General features: G+C 39.1%; 1 protein-coding gene and 1 pseudogene across 1 annotated transcript; both read right to left on the minus strand.

Annotated features, from left to right (window-relative positions):
• Window positions 1-301: 301 nt before the first annotated feature.
• Window positions 302-11,848, minus strand: LOC146483557 (matrilin-1-like). The gene is made up of 8 exons (XM_085105732.1): window positions 11,787-11,848; window positions 9,798-9,873; window positions 9,210-9,628; window positions 7,326-7,485; window positions 5,907-6,334; window positions 5,035-5,185; window positions 3,789-3,987; window positions 302-483 (listed from the first exon to the last, which is right to left on the minus strand). The coding sequence occupies exons 2-7, from the start codon at window positions 9,850-9,852 to the stop codon at window positions 3,806-3,808; spliced, it is 1,395 nt and encodes a 464-aa protein (XP_084961858.1). The 5' UTR covers window positions 9,853-9,873; window positions 11,787-11,848; the 3' UTR covers window positions 302-483; window positions 3,789-3,805.
• Window positions 2,165-3,655, minus strand: LOC146483558 (uncharacterized; annotated as a pseudogene).
• Window positions 11,849-17,371: the final 5,523 nt, after the last annotated feature.

The raw sequence follows: 17,371 nt of genomic DNA on the forward strand, positions 1-17,371 counted from the left end.
CCACAAAACTCGCGATAGCATCTTCTTCCCAGGAGAAATCGCTTACTTTTCTCGCCTCGATGCTCTAAAGGCAATTTGATATGAAAGAAAGGATACCTTCAAATGCTTCAGCATTTTTGACCACAAAGCAGTGAAACCTCCTTTAAACCAGGGTTAGCGCTACTCGGTTTTCTACGAATCAGGACCACGTTCCGGGGCAAGGCCACGTTGTTCCAAATAATGAGACACAGACAAAAGCTAAGCATTTTCCCAATGATTTTTATTCATGTTTGATCCCACAGGTTAGTATAAGAGCTAGGAAACGTACGAAAGCTTATGAAAGTTACCAAAATTCATTTAAACGTTTTACCAAGTTATGAGTACTTTGGTAAGCATTTAAACCCCAAATCACATCGAGCCCTCTTGTCGTTATTTGCTTTGTACTTCAACTTGTACTAACAGTACTTGTACTACTGGGATGACACTTCAATTCTCCAGTAGAGCCTGTCAAAATAAATGAAAAAAAATATATATATATCAATGTGCATGCACAGATACAACTGAGACATGTTTAAACGATTTTTAAATACCGAGAACTGTTAAAATGTTCAACTTAGCGATGCAGAAGAACATCGTTGATATTATTTTTTCCAACTTGAACAGCACATGGTGGTTTAAACTTTGGACCGCTTTCCTTTTATTTTGAACGCGACCATGTTTTTATTTTATTTTATTTCATTTGGGAGATTTCGCATTTCCTCAGGTCATGACAATAACAGAAGTGATAACCAAAGAGTAAAGAGGAGGAGAAAAAAGGAGCACTCGGAATTTCTTTTTCCGAGTTTGCGTGTGTCATTACACAATAACACATCATTCCCACTTGTTCACAAGGCTTAAAATATTACATCACGTTTCCTTTCATTGCGCATATGCCACTCATTGACATTCCAATCCCAGCAGTATGCAGGATGTTTGTCCCATGAACCTAGCTCAATGGCCTTAGCTCCCACGGGTCTCCTGTAGCTCAGTGGTAGAGCATCCGAACTAGTAATCGGAAGGTCTTAGGTTCCAATTTCTTTTTCCGAGATTTGCCTGTGTCATTACTGAATAACACATCATTCTCAAAGAGAAAATGTTTTGAATTTTCAACGAAATTCATTTTTGTTTTCAAACTAAGTACCGTAAAAACGCGTGGAGAACTGTGAGGAGAGAACGCTTGTTAATATTGAAGTTATGGCGCATTAACTTCACACTTATGCTAGAAAACCGCTTTTTTGTAGGGAAATTCTCCAAACACTTCACTTTATTGCAACACTCTACTGTAAGTTCTTTCTTTTAGCGTTTAAAGTAATCATCACATGTTTGATTAGGAAACATTCAATGGTTAAATGACTTACGTTTCACCCTCTTAACTAACAGAGTCAATAAGTAGTTGTTGGTGTAGTGTTGATGTAAATTGTGTTTTTACTATAATATTAATAGAACGGTATCTCCTTTTGCTTCTGCTCGTACATTCTGCGATTATATTTTTATAGGGTTTATAACTTCACGAGAAAAGCACATTTTAGCAAGGGTTGTTGAGACGCAAAAACAAAATTAGGGGCAACCACACATTTTTAATAAGCTTTAATTTTGACAATAACTCCATACATTGTTATGTTTTCTACAACTTTCTAGAAAAAAATACAAATATGTTTTCTTTGAGGTCCGTGATGATGTTATATGGTAATTCGTCATGATTGCCAAGTGACGGCCATCTTGGATTTCTGGATTCCCCAAAACTTCAGGAAAGCGAGGAAATTAAACTAAAACTAATCAAAACCAATAAAGGAACACTAATATGGGCTAAAGTTCTGGCAAAAAAAGTAAGTTATCTTCATTTAAAAAAGGGATTTTCCAATTTCTTTAAATACGGCCCACTGAACTGGAAATTTCCAGTTAAAACAATTGGCTAAATGAAACAATGAAATCTTGTAATTTCCTCAAGGTTTTATTACTATTGTACTAATATTATAGATTAGGTGTCCCCAATTAGCGTACTCCTTTGAGGGTCGAGTATAACACGTTAATAAAGTTATTAATATTATCACTATTCGCAGTAAAACTATCTGTATGCACAGTATCAGAAAGCAACACAGGGTGCATAGCGTAACCTTTGAGCCAAGCGAAACTTAAAACTTAAAATATATTTACATATATAAAAGTCATAGTTTAGATGTCTGAAAGTCTAAAACTCATACAAATAACTATTCATGGCTGGTCTATCAATCTTGGTATAATATAACATTATCATGTTACTACTTTGAAAGTTCTTGCAATGTTCAGTGTCGCCGACAAAACCGCCTTCTGAATTCTCTCTAAGACTTGAGTAGTCTTTCGCCCAACCAGTGATCGCCCACTAATCTCTGTCTCTTTCGACCAGCCGCCTAGCACATCCATGATAATATTATACTGGTGCACTTGTATCCTTTATATTGCTCCTTCAGTTCCCACCTAAAGGGACCATACTTCATATTTTTTTCCTCGCTCTTCTTCTCTCGATAACTAATCCATGGACAACTCTTTTCTATGGTCATGACTTTCTTGCTCTCATGATTCACAGCCCTCGCATCGACCCGGTTGGCTCGCACCTCCTGATGATCTACATACACAGGTACATCCCACTACGCTTCTACTTGTTCTGTTTTGTACACCGGCTTTCGCATCACTGGCGAGTACCACGGTAGCACTTCCTCAAGAAGATCTTGGTCACATAGGAGCTCGTAGAACAGGACTTTTAAAGCCATGTTATGTCTGAGCAAATACTTGTTCTGAGCTAGTACACTAGTGCAGAACACCGAGCCAGAATGTGCGGGACACTTTCTTGTACATGACCACATAGCCTACGCTTCATATCCCCGGGACAACTCGTATGTGTCTTCTTACTAGAGTATAGCTTTGTGTGCAACAGTTGCTCGTACAGTTCAAATATACCAGCAATAGTCTGCGAGGGGCATGATCTCCATTTATTCAGCCAATTGAAACACTCATTCTTGCACAGCTGTAAATCAGACTTCCTCTCAGTAAGCAACTTTCCCTGCCATTCTAGTCCACGTACTTCCTTTGCAAGCTTCTTCTCCACACCTTCTTTCAATACTTCCTTGACACGGTACGATGAAATGATCCCCCCGTTGCTCATAGCACATACAGGATCTGGGTGATTAAGGTATAAGTTGACGCCCAGGTCCTCCACAAACTTTGCAGCATCTTTCACTAAAGAACTATGCCCCAGAGACTCAGCTCTCTCCTCGAGCTCCCTCACCATTTCCATAGCTGGATCTTTGTTCTCATTCAATCTAACCGGTGCTCTGATCTTGGTCACTCTATACTCCGTTTCTACCGCACGTAAGCCTCTCCCGCCCTTTTCTCTTGGGAGGTACAACAGGGACGTAGAGCCACCAGGGTGTCTCCCGCCGTTCTCCACAATACTTTTGCGCGCTTCCCTGTCTATGGTCTTCAAATCTGTAACCGGCCAGTGCTGAGTCCACATCAGGCAACCCAACACAGGCAGGGCAAATTGATTAGATGCCACAACCCGATTATAGTCTGAGAGAGGACTGGACCAGATGACTAGATGACTGACAATCGGCGCAGGTACTCTCTTGCTGCAAACTCAAGTGCCATCTTCTCTTCCTAAACTAAGGTATTATTATTATTATTATTATTATTATTATTGTTATTATTATTATTATTATTATTATTATTATTAACGAGACCCAGTTAAAACTCAGTATGCTAATTAAATCAGGAAATACCTTGTGTTAACGAACCTCTTATTGAGGACAAGTCAAGTCACGCAAGGGTTTTCATTACAAGCCCTCGTTTGCAGTGAAGGACCTTCACAGTCTCCTCCGTATGGCCCCTGGGGAGGGGGGTGGGTACAGGTTCTTGATCGTGTTTCAGTTCCACCACCGCAAGTTACAGAGCATTTACCCCAGGATCCCCAGCGAGAAAAGCCTCCGTCGACACCTGGAGATCAACCCGCATACAGAAAGTCAATCAATTGTAAAATATTGTTGATATCTGGTGGGTCGGCTAGATAACAAATTAATAACATGCTGTTATACAGGAATGTTCTTGTAGATAGATTTAGGTGACGTTTTACTTGTAATTAGCATGTTAAGATGTATCGTCTTGTAAAGTTTAAACAAAATTTGTAGGGAGGGGCTCAGAGCAACCTTAGCTTTTCCAAAATTTAAAGTAATCCTCAATGGCGCTCACCGAGCTCGTGTTTTAGTTATGCTCACCGAAAGCTACAATTAGGGTTAATTTATGCAGCTCATATTGTTGCTGTATATGGTAACCTATTAACTCGAAAAATAGTTAAGGCATTTTCTTGATACCATTATTGTAGGATCCACTGATAAAGAGTGGTAATGACGATTAATCAAATTATAACTGAAAGGAAGGCTTAAAATGTGGCTCCTCACGGTTTTCAACACTTGTGACCTGATCATAATTTCTAGTTAGCTGATTTCTTACAAATAGTGTATTCTGGGGAATAAAAGCAAGTGGATACTGGGCTCCCGGTAGCTCTACCCCCCTCCTCGCTAAAGAAAGTTTTATACGAGAAAGCTCCACCCCAAGGTTCTCACCCTTACCCTTTTAAATACCTTCCATAGAAAATGGTGTCCCTTTCACATACTTACAGTGCACCTCTTTTCGAAGGGTCTGTGCGAGATATTTTGAAAGGCCCTCTTAACAGTTTCCCTTTTGGTAGTTTCCGTTTTCCCTACCCTCTTCTTTACTTCATCTCATGAAATCCACACCCTTGATATAACTCCGTCCTGAAAAAGGTACCCCTCTCGGGCAGGGCCTCCTTGTATACTCCATAATAGGGAGTTACCTCCCCCAAATCCTCCAGCCGGCACTTATCTTGGATTGGGGGACTTCCCTAATTAGATGCCTCTGATGATAGGGAGGCTATTTTGATTTAGAGACGTTTATTAGAGGGGGGCCTTTTTGGAAGACGTTTCTAAATTGAAGTATGACAGAGTTCTTCACGGATTCACTTACTGCAAGATTCTTCAATAATTGTACTGAACAGATCTGACAGCTGGTCATAACTGTCAACAGTGTGAACATTGTTCCCTGCAATTTCTTCCAGCTGTCCTGCAAAGTATTCGTGGTCACCAATTCCAACAGCAACCATGTGGACATGCTTTGCCTGTAAAGCGGGAAAGAGACGGTTCAGAAGGAGGTGGCACAAGGGGTTCTTATTGTACAAATTGTAGATCATTTTCACGCAAATTAAAGTGACCAATAAAATTTCGCACTGAGACTTATTTATTATTTATTTATTTATTTATTAATTCAAGACTACTAACTGTGCAAAACTTGGATCATACGTGCGTTTATAAAAAGAGCCCAGCTTGTAAGCTACAAGTCAATTGCTTCCTGGTTGTTGATATGGTAACTTATTCAGTCAAAAAAATGGCCATACTTGTAGACCAATGTTTAGGTATTATGTAAAGTGGTAGCCATGATCTACAGAAAATATGGAAACAAATATAAGTGCTGGGAAGTGTTTGAAGCCGTTGTGAGCCCCTTAAGTGTTCTACGCGGTTTAGGCCCTCAATATTGGTCTGATATGTTATCTCATCTAGATATAGCCTTCGCTCAGTGAATAGTCTTTTACCAGTTGGAGAAAGTTCTTAATACCAGGCAACAAATTTTAACCTGATGTTACTACCCTGTGAAATGACTGACCCGGCTGACACAATGCGAGTATCAGCTTGCGTAGATTAAAGTTAGCATGGCATTACCTGCCCCATACAAATTTACTGCCCTGAGGTTTCCTTTAAATATGATTTTGACGGTAAGGTCACGATTACTATATAAATCATAATGTGCAAGCGAATCTTAGATTCTGCGTAGAAAAGACTAACCTTCAGAGAGGGAACAATCTCAGCAAAGGGTTGTGAGCTAGGATGGGTCCTTCCGTCTGTCAGAATAATAAGAACGTTTGGAAACCTCTCTCTGTCCCCTCCCTCTGGAACAAAAAGCGTGTAATTGGCTTCCAGTAGGGCTCTGTCGATGCGTGTCGGCATAAAGCGGTTGTGGGGTAAGTCTTGAACAAACTCATAAAGGTCGTCTTTGTTGTAGTACTTCTCGTTATCAAACGTGATGAACACTTTTCCTTTATTGGCAAAGAGAATTAACCCAACGTGTGTACCTTCTCGACTGATATTCAACGCGGTAACCAGTTGTCCAAGAAAGCCCTTGGCCATCATAAAGTCTACTATAGACAGACTCCTAGTCCTGTCCAACAGGAATGCTACATCCATTCCTGGGGAGTTTTCACAAGGATTCGGTGCTGTAAGATTTGAAAAAGAAATGATAATCATTTGAACTTTCAGGATTTGCCCTGATCAGGTTTTACTTTTTTCGTTAGCACACTTTACCGTTTAGAAGCCAGTCAGCAGGTTAAAAAGAGATTCAAGAGATTCAACCAGTGTTCCGACGTTCACAATGTAAAGCACTGGTTCCCATATGCCGCTAGAGTACCTGCGACATAATGGCGGGGACTTTTCACTTTCAATCGCAATGAAGCCCTAGGTACTAAGACGTACCTTTGATGAATTGACGAATATTGCTTTACACCTTCGTCCAGGGATGAGGGATGTGTGGCGTCAAAGGGGATGATTTTTGAACCGTTTTGGTCTGAAAGTCTGGAAACGGGAATGGATTTTACAGAAACGAATATGGGTTTTAAAAACCAGGTCTGAAAATTAATGTGAACCCAGGAATATATAAGAGTGAATACCGTAAGCCTTGGTTTGGGACAGTTGGGAAGGGACAGAATATGATTGCCACGTAAAACGGAGCGAAACGCAAACATATATTTTATGTACATCGGATAAGTAGTCAAAAGTAGGCTTTTACAAAGTGCCCGCGAAGTTCAACACGCGCCAGCTTGGCAGGCAAGTCAGAGATATCTTCTGATGTCGGCGGCTGATGCAGCTGGGATATTTACCAGAACAGCATCCCAGGTACAGTATTATCTCAGGCTGCGTCACAAGGTATGTCGGTGGCATATGACAACCAGGCTTTAGTTCCACAATCAAAAGCTGAAATGAGGGTGTTTCTGCCGCATTTTCAACAGCAAAAAGTGAGGTTAATAACACACAAAATTGAGCATTTGAGGACAACTTTAATTGACTGCTACAAGTTCTTCAAAAGCCGCTTTGGTCGCTTTATGTCATAAGTCTAAAAAGACAACACAGAATCCTTTATAATTTGTCTGCTCTCACGATAAACAATAAACTAAAATACGACCTTTAAAATTTGGACCTTTAGGTACTTACGACAAACCAACTTCAATATGTCACTAGTGTGTTCATCAAGGTCTGCATAATCATCAATAAGGATCACGTTTTCGCCTCCAATGTCATCCAAAACCTGGCGATACTCTGCTTTTCTGGCGTCTGGTCCAATGGCAACGACTATTATTCGGACACCTATCGTCTAAAATAAAAACACACGCAGCCCCCGCCCCACCCCCCTCATCAAAATCCATTCCTTTAAGATGAACTTTTGTTTCGCAGCTGCTTAAAATGTGTACATAACACTAGTCTATTTACTTAAATTTGTTTCACAAAACAACAACAATAAAAAAGAACGTTATGAATGAGTCGTGAATTTGCACTAATTCAGAGTTCCCAATGTGTTTTAAAAATATGCCATTGAAATAACAACGACTGAAACAAAGCCGTGGCTTAAACCAGTTTCAATATGGCCAATTACAACCTGGACAGTTGAACGTTGACAATTGTTAGAGTGTCAAGGAGACACATAGGAGTGACAAGGGACACGTTTATCTACTTAAAATGACCTCTTTTGATAAGCAGATACATACCCACTTCGGAAATCGCGTAGTTTTTTTTATCCACCAATCAAAGGTTAATACTAAGTTGAGTTCCTCACCATTTTTTTAAGGTTCTGAAGTGATCCGAGCGGCCGAGCCAGACGAAAGTCGTTCAAAATTCAAATTGTCACTTAGTAGCCTGGCCGCAAGACCACAAAGCGATAATGATTCCGTCGAAGCCGGGCCGGAGAATAAGTGACTTTAATTCATTCCGTACAAGAGAATATTGCGAAACCAACAAACGAAATGGCTTTGCTTGAACTTTATGATTCGAGCGACAACGGAGTTAAAAGAAACAAGATGGAAGGTACGATTTGTACTCCTTATGTCGTAGTTTATTAAAAGTATGTCGGTTCAACAATAGTAAATTTACAAGCCTTTTATTTATGTCTTACACTTGCGTGTGTGTTAGAACTGTCGCTACTCTTATTTTACTGTCATGTATCACAGAAAACAAAGAGTTTCAATAGTCTGTCTTTGCCAAGCTTTTTTCCAAATTGTAATACCGAGGTTCCACTATTGGAGCGCAGTGGTCTTCTGTACCCTCTCCATTGCAAAATCGGTGAGAGTTATAATGCTTTATGTCCACTGCGCACCTGCACGTTCTAAAGTTTCTTTGACAACGCGAACCTCTCGTCACTGTGAAGATTGTGCCGAGCCACTCCTTTGCTAATTTTGGTCTTTTACAGGTACATTATGAAAAGCTACGCCACTTTCTTTATCTCTTTCGGATCTGACTGGAGCTCAACCTAATAGATTCAGTTTCAGTCCAGAACGAAAAATAAATTTTACCACGCAAAAACAAATACACCAATGTCGTTAACTGCGTTTGAGATTCGCGCCCAATTTCTTAGGCTAGTAAGTGCCATTCCAGTTGGCGGCGTCCAATTGGATTTTGAAGAGAAATTTTGCATGCATCAGATACACTTCAGAAGCTCAAAAAAACGTTAAGTAACTCAACTCAGCGTTTACTCTTTCTCTTTTGTCCATGAATGGAAAAAGTGCACGATTTTTAGAGTTACCGTTCTCCTTTAAACCATGGTCTAAGTTTAATAGGCTCAACTTGAGTAACTGGTCTTTTAAAGAATTTTAGGGCTTTTTCTCAGATAAACTGAATTCAGTAAATCACAAGTTAAAAACTTTGGTACCGATTAAACAGATAATCTGGGGTTTTCGTAGATCTAGAGGCTGTATTTGTTGGGTCCAGAAACTCTGTTAAAGTTTCCTCCAATAGGCGATTTTGTCAAAAAAAGTTGTAATATTTTTTCTCGTAAATCTGTCCTTATACAAACACATCTGTTCCCCCCATTGTTACTGTCCCTACCTTCAGCTCTGCAACGTCCAGGAAGAAGCTATCCGTATGTATCGGATGTGACCTACCATCTGTGTACAGAACCAAAACCTTCTCAACACCTGGTCTTAGTCCGCTTTTCTGGGTGAACATTTTCTCCTTCGCTAGTTTAATTGCTCTGTCAAGGCGCGTTGGCTTACGGAGTTGGGTAAAACTGCCTTCTATCAAATTCAAAACGGCAGCCTGGTTGTGATAAGCGTCGTCCTTAAATTCGTTGTGAAGTTTAGCCTTTCCGGCAAATGTTTCAAAGGAGATGTGAGTTCCGCCTGTTGAGACGTCAAACTTTTGCACCAAATGCTCCAGTGCTGCTTTCAGTTTGGGGATATTTTCTGTTTTGATACTTTTTGTCCTGTCCACCACCAAGCCAAGATCAAGTGTACATTTGGAAATCACTGTTGAGAAAACGCATAACATTTCAGTAAAAATTATTTAAATCCGTGTAATTAATGTTTTTATTTATTAAAATTTATTTTCTTTAAAACTTATTACATTTTCAGTTTATTAATTAATTAGAGATGGCTAAGGAGAGAATTAACTGATTTTGAATGGTGTTCCACTTACCAGAATTTATCGATAACATTCCAAGCAGAAAAACCACAAATCCAAGAGTCTTCATCGTGCTTGGCAAGAGGGAATTCTGAAGAAAAAAAGGAAAAGAAGAACTTTAGCATACTTAAGTCGAGTTGAGGCGTGGAATATAGTTGCAATGACTCTTACTATTGATGAAAAAAAATGAAAAAAATAAAAATTTCAGTGACGTACTGCTTTATATTAGTGAAAAGTAACGTTTGAGTCCTGCATTAAGTAACTAGCTGGAAAAACACCGCTAAGATCATTTTTCGGATTTTTTTTTTTTTTTTACTTTCTGTTAGCTACCACCCTTGAACAATATCTATCATTCCCTCATTACGTTTCTCACCGCTTACGCTGTAATTTTTAGCAATTATCTCACGGGCGCCTTGGATATGAGATGATAGGTAGACAACGAGGCGCGTATAATCATCTCATATCCAACAAACTACAGTGAAATAATTGCTTTATAAAAAAAAATCAAGAAATATTGCTAGATATTGCTGATTTTGCTTTGCAAGAACAACCAGAAGACAATTTAAAGGTCTCTATTTCTCGGGCGTTGTATAATGGCTCATATAACATGGACGCTAGGCCAATCAAATCTTTGGAATTACATTGTCCAGTTTTTAACAGTTGTGTTTGTTTTCCCGAGAGTCCTGATCGATGTTTCCTGAGATGCCGAAGTCGAGGAAAATATCAGGACTCGAGGGAAAACAAAACAGACTAGTTTCCCGAGGGACCACACATTAAGTGCTTTGTTATATATTTAGACTTTCCAACAAACAAGCAACTGAGAGGTCAACAACTGCGGAATTGTATCCCTAGTCTAGGTATATAACAATATTGGATGTTTCCTCTGTTTTGCACGGAGTTCGAAGAGCGAAGTACCAATGGAGTTATAAAGCGGCGAACAGAGGAAAGATACTTCAAGTAAGAACAAGGATTACGTCCCATGCAAAAAAATGCCCATCACCTCAGCTACAAGTTCACTCCAAAGTTGTAGCAAAATTTATGAGACAATGTCGCCAAATACCAAACCACGAACAGTAAATGTTGGCTCGATGATGATTTAAAAGGGAGAACCCCCCACAGAGCTAGTTTATAGGGTAAATATACTCATTTTTCCCGGTCAGAATGCTATTTGAACAACCCCACCACCATCACCATCAACAACAACTTTATGATAGAAGCACGCCAGTTGTGAACCCGCAAGTAGTGATCCAGCTAGGTCAGGTGTGTGCAAGGGAAGAAGAAAACGAAAATCAGTGAAAAAACCAGCAACAACTTAAGAACAATCAAGTGTGTGATATTATTAGCGCGTGGTGTTATTCCTGTAGCTTGCATAATGATGTGCAAGGTCACGACGTTCTCTCAAAGCTCGTACAACGGAAAGTTCAGGAAATAGATTTTCTAGAATATGAAACGTATAAACGTGCGCATGGAAGCCACTAGCGCAGTCCTTTTGAGCTATACATCCGGTACGTATTTTTTCTCTCCTTTAGGAGACGCATTTCATGAACGAACTACACCTTACGACCATCTCGTTAGTACGACCATTTTGTGCCCCGATCGAATTGAAAGTCCAGTTACATTTCCTTAGTTTTACAACCTCGTACATTCGACCACCCCGTTATTACGACCACAGTTTCACGGGCCGAAGGTGTCCGTATTAACGCGGTTCCGCTATACATTTGTTTTCGATTTTTCTCGCTTCAAAACTCAGATCGTCAAAGTCGGCAATAATATAATAATACTGTGAGTTAAGGCCGAGAACTATGGCGGAAGATTTTAAGGCTCTACTCCCCAGTCAGGAGGAGGGAGATGATGATGACGATGAAGTTAAGACAGTCCTTGTTTTCCTCCTCCAACTCTTTTTATTTTCCGTTAGCCTATCGTAGAGGTGATTTTAAGTCTTATTGGTCTTGCAAACCCACGTCTGAACGTAATGGCAGTAAAAATGATGTCTTCCGTACTCACCCGGCTGCAATACAAGCTCCCCCAGTGAATAACTCGGTATGGAGCTGACACGGATCACGCCTGGCGAAATAACACGCAGTCGTTTATATTAAGCCTTGTTGCTGCAATTCCCAACTTACGCCAAAACGGATTACCTACCTTGTGTCGAAATGATCCTCTTGATTCCCCAAAACGTTAAATGTCCTCAAGCTCGATGAATACGATATTTACAGAATCAATGTCAGGGAAATAACCAACATGCTAACATGGTTAGTAAAGCTATTGGCTCTTTTTTTAATTGCTTAACCAATGTAGCCCTTGGACAAAGTAAACATACTGTAATTGGTCATTCACAAGATGACAGTTCAAAAACTATAGTTGATTAAATTTCCAAACCAACGGCCTCCTCGACGCATCAGTGTGTCCATCGCAATCCCCAGTTTTCTTTACGTTGTCTCTCTCCCTCTCTGTCTCTGTCTCTCTTTTTTTTATTGTCTGCCACCAGATGTAATTTACAGCTGAACCGTAAAGGAATAAAGGAAAATGGCGAGCGAGGAAGCGCAACTGGCTTATGCAGGACGTGCTTCCTCAACTAATGTGAAATTACAAGATTAAAAGAACTATAGTAGCGAGATAGGTAAAATAACAATTAGTGATAACATACAATAACAAAAGGGGAAAAAAGGATACAGAATTCACCGGAACTTTTTCAACAGACCAATTTGGATATATTAATATTCGTACTTGTCTGCGGGGCTTAGGGGAATAAAAGAAAAGAAGTTACTTTGAGGTTCATATATGAATAATTACTTTCCTTTGTTTTATTCCCTTAAGCCTCGTAGCCAAGCTAGGATTTTAATCCATCGAAATTGGTGTATTGTCAGTGGCCAAGGCTTAACTGCTAAACGCTAAAAACGATTCTAGTTTTTTGAAGTTTTCAAACATAAATTGGCCGAACAGCACTGGATGTGGGTAAAAACAAAAAAACTTATCACTATAGTTACCGATAATAAAAAATAAGAATTATTCCACGAGCGTGCGCTGGATAAGAGATGATAGATGATAGATATGAGATGATCATCTTATATCCAACAAGCGGGAGTGGAATAATTCTTTCTTTTAAAAACAATCAAGAAATATCGCTAGATCTTGCTGATTTCGAGAAGACAACTTAATGGTCGTTATTTATCGGGCACGGTATAATCTAACAATAGATTTCATGTTCGCAGGCGTAAATATGTTTTTGGCTCGACTCAGGCTCTAAGTTTTCAAAAGGAAAATAACAGAATTTTGTAAACAGCGAAGCGTTAAACGATAAAAATACGCTCTTTTCGAAGTAAAAATTTCATTTAGTATTAATAACAATATTTACTCTACACGTTACAATACAATATACCTACACAATATTTACAATACTCACAATGGAGTAAGTTTACTGACAGAAAGGGTTGTGAAATAGAAAAAAATACTAATACTAAAATGCAGTCGAGAGAGGAACAATTTAAAGAGGAGCACCTTTTTCTATTCGCCACTGTAATAATAATTTTGTAAGGAGGGAAAATCAATAAATTATTGAATTTGTGTATTTTTGGGTTTCTCGTTGTAGATTGACAAATTATATTTTGGACCGCTGTGCGCGTATAAAATAAACAATTTTTAGCATGTCGACACCGGGCAATTATCCGTTTGACAACAAGTCAGTGAGTGTTACTTATTTTTCTCGACGTGGACGTCGAGTTTTTAAAGGAAGGCGTCCGTCAGGGAAATTTCGGTCGATATTTATCGTACTCGTATTCGAATTTATAGGGAATATTTCATATTTATCCAAGTATATTTTGTGGCTTAAGGTTGTGTTATTATTGGTTCTATCAATATCGTTCAATTAGTAACAGCAATGGTAACCTTAGTTTTCGTTTTAGCTTTTCAGTAATTTGCCAAGTTGTTCAAAAGATCTTGAAAACCTTACCTTGCTCGTTACTAAAGGGAAAAAAATTAGAAAAGCCGACAGTAGCTATCCAAGAAAATATTTTTAAATTATCTTTTTGGACCCGAATAAGGTCAATCAACGTAGAGTTTCTAGAAGAGTTGCTTGAAGTAAATAGGTTCGTTTCAAATGAATATATATACTCTTGTCCGCTTTCTAGAGTATTCAATTGGAATGATCAACAACATTTTGGTTTGTCGTTTATCCTTAAGCCTTTACGAATCCCGCTCCGCTCTGTGTATGAATAGCTCAATATTTAAGTTATGAATACTAAGTGCGTTTCTTTGTGAACTGTAATAACGGTAATTACGCGGCACGAGCCGTTCACTGACACTTCGGAAAACTCATTTGCTACGTTTACGCACCTCAATAACTTTTAATTTAGGACAGTGCAAGTTCTCCTAGATTAACAAGTGTAGTCAATAGTGAGGTTTTGGTGCTAAAACTTGGCTTTTTAATCTTCTACGCGTTATTCAAAATCGGCCGCGTCCTCTATAATTACTTTTCACATCCACGCTTACTGTATTCCGTTAAAAGTGCATACATGTAGAAATCATATATATACAACCCTGTATGTAGCGCTAAGTGATTACATCAGTGATTACATGCAATGATTACAACCTTTACTGTTGGACGAACTTATGTCAGTTCGGCCTTCAAGAATAAACTAATGTCGGAACCAAAAGTGAAGTTGTCGCTGTTAATTCTGCCATCCAGTTGCGGCTAGATCTTGGTACCTCGAGGGAGTGACGGCCCTTTCTCGCAATCGAGCTCTCCTTTGAGTTAATCTTCCCCAAAAATTGTCGCAGAAGTTTTCCCATTGAAGTACAGAATAGCCCCGTTCGCTTAGAGTGGAAAAACCTCCCGTCACAATTTTTTTGAAATTCCAAAATGTTGGGTGTCCTTTCAAACATCTGCAGGTGTTGTATATGGTTTTAAAAATTTCAACATTGTTTTTTGCTTTAAACCTTCAGCGGTGTTACATTGCTGGCAATTGCTCTAGATATTACGGTTGAAATAATAATGAGTTCAGTGTATTAGTTCGTTTCATTGTGCTTGCGTTTTATTAAGAGAATTGAGGTAAATTGTGTTGTGTGAGTCACCGACACGTGACACTTTGCCTTCTTAGTCTGACTTCCTGGAACTGTCTAGATTATAGTTCTAACCATAGTTAGTAGACGGACTGCGTCTCCCTCTACTAACTATGTTCTAACTATGTTTTTCAAGTGATACAGTCGAAGCCGCGTTAGTAGACTTAATTTTAGTAATGCTGATCAAAAGTTGTTTTCTTCTGGAACCAATTCGGTGTGAAGCAAAAGTTTTGATTTGAAATGTTTCCTCGGATACATACCACAGTTTAAAATATGGTTTAATTGGTTTTCAAGAAATAACAATAGATTGTTTACGCCCGTCAACACGTATTTACCTACGTTTCCAGTTTTAGTTATGCTCTTGCCAGGACGTCTTGACTGGAAATAACTTGTTTATCCGTTTTTCATAATTTTTGGAGTAATTCCGCCCGGATTTAAGCTGAATTTGTACAAGTTGATTTTTATCCTTAATTACTTTACTTTCTGTCCTTGATTAGTTTTTTAGCTAACTAATGTTTAGAGTATTAATCTACAAGAGATTATTGAACGCAAATACCTATTGTGCCATATCTTTTGTTCCAACCATGCCGTGAGTGTCAGTAAAACGCGGGGCCGGGGTCGGGGTCTCTAGCTTTAGCATTTTTTTCTTTCTTTTTTCTTTAACCCAAACGCCGATTTCAAATTAAACGTTATTAAAATCACAACTTTACACATGCTTTACATTAATGATGAACTGCCAGAGAAGGTTTAAAGTTTATCTCCAACAACTTTAATTTGTTGCCCTGGTTTGAATATTATAGATATGACTACCTTGTCACGCAAACATGAATTGCAATCTCTCTGATTTCTCAATGACCTAATTCGTTATCTTATGCAACGGATGCAGAACTCCAGATATCGATAAGAGATCTTAAAGGCTCGTTTAAACGGTTTCAACATTTGCTTCAACATGCGTTCAACACTTTTTGGAACCAAATGTCGGGGGCGTTTGAACAGGTCGTTCAACATTGTCGAAAGCGTAAAAAAATGTTGAAAGCTTGTTAAAAGTGTGTTTAATCAAATTTTAATTGGTTTAAACTTTCATTCAACATTGCTTAAACATTTCCTTTGTTCTGAAAATGTTGAATGGCGTTGAAACCGTTTGAACACTTCTTACGTACAGCATGCTTCGGCCAGAATGTCAGAAAACAAATTTGACAACTGGTTAAAATTGTCAACGTTGTGGACATTGTCTCCTGCAATTTCTTCCAGTTGTCCCTGGAAATCATCATGCTGACCAATCATAGATGAACAGCTTTGAAAGATGAGCAAAAAATATGCCCCTGACCTTAACGTTTAAAGGACCCTAGTCAACGACTATGCTTTGCGCGCCTCGAAGACGATATGGGCCATTTTCGGTGCCATCAAAATTCAAGCCTTTTACAATGTGATTTTAAATCCTTCTACATCCTGCCCAATACAGCCCGTTCGGGTCTTAATTCCCTGTCAACACGTTCTCAGATGATCAATGGCTTTATCTGATGGTTCATTTATTTGCTGTTTGTAAATTTTCCCATACAATTTGCAACACAAACTCAGGATTGTCATCGCTTCACTGCCGCGGTTCGGACAGGTCACGTGTGACAGGTAATATGATCCCAAATTCTAAACTGTAAACAATAACAGCAGCGTTCAACGAATGGTCACACCGTTAAGGTTTCTTCTGTAGAATTCAATGCTGTGAGTCGGATCCTGGTCTGACCCCCAAAGAGAAGTGATTTCAACTAAAAAAGCTACAACTCGTCCTGACGAACCATTACAGTTACAGCATAAACTGAACAGACACAAGTTTAAATGACAAAAAAAATGATCATTTTAGTCAGCTTGAATAAAATCCTTCGAAATCTTTTCCGGTGTATCTTTGTTTCTATGCCTTACGACAGTCGATTGCATGATTAGGGCCGTGTATATACGTTGTCTTTTCCTTCGATAAAAATTGGTAAAAACTGAATTTAAAAAATAGCTATTAACTTCGTTTATTTTTATCTCGATAATATATGAAAGAACAACGACCTTTCCACGATCTGCTTGGTCAGTAGTCCATTCCAGTTGGACAGCCGAGCGTTAATTGAGTTGCGGGGCAAGTAAGTGTGCAGGGGAGGACTGTGTAGTGCTGACGTGAAGAATATATATCACAACGTTGGTCAGGGAGACGAAAACCTCTAGGAAACCCCTTCCTCAATCAAACATATTCCGGGAAACGGAGCCTACCCCCTTCTCCCTCCAAGAAATGTCTTCTCCGTAAGTTTTCAATTCTTATAACATTCTACAAAACTGTGTAGGGTTAGTTTTACTCGGGGGTTTTTAATCATGGCATGAAACTCCTAGCATGCAGAATTGCTCAAGCAAGGCCAATATGGCATCACAGAAGTCAAGGTATAAGCCATGTTATAGGATCGGTCATTATAAATAGTGCAAGGAAGTAAAGGAAGAGTGTTTCATCACATTCTCAAACATCGAGAAGTGGGCTGAAAAAATATTTTGCCCTAAGC

Source organism: Pavona decussata, unplaced genomic scaffold (genome assembly GCF_977016875.1).
Source record: "Pavona decussata unplaced genomic scaffold, jaPavDecu1.1 SCAFFOLD_38, whole genome shotgun sequence".
In the NCBI taxonomy this organism is placed as follows: domain Eukaryota; kingdom Metazoa; phylum Cnidaria; class Anthozoa; order Scleractinia; family Agariciidae; genus Pavona; species Pavona decussata.

Bases quoted from the DNA above. Each gene is read 5' to 3' on its own strand.
- LOC146483557 (XM_085105732.1), bottom strand. From the start codon at position 9,852: ATGAAGACTCTTGGATTTGTGGTTTTTCTGCTTGGAATGTTATCGATA. The intron at 6,335-7,325 runs GTAAGTACCTAA...CAAATCTTACAG, and splicing joins CATATTGAAGTTGGTTTGTC to CACCGAATCCTTGTGAAAAC. The intron at 3,988-5,034 runs GTAAGTGAATCC...GTTGATCTCCAG, and splicing joins AATTATTGAAGAATCTTGCA to GTGTCGACGGAGGCTTTTCT.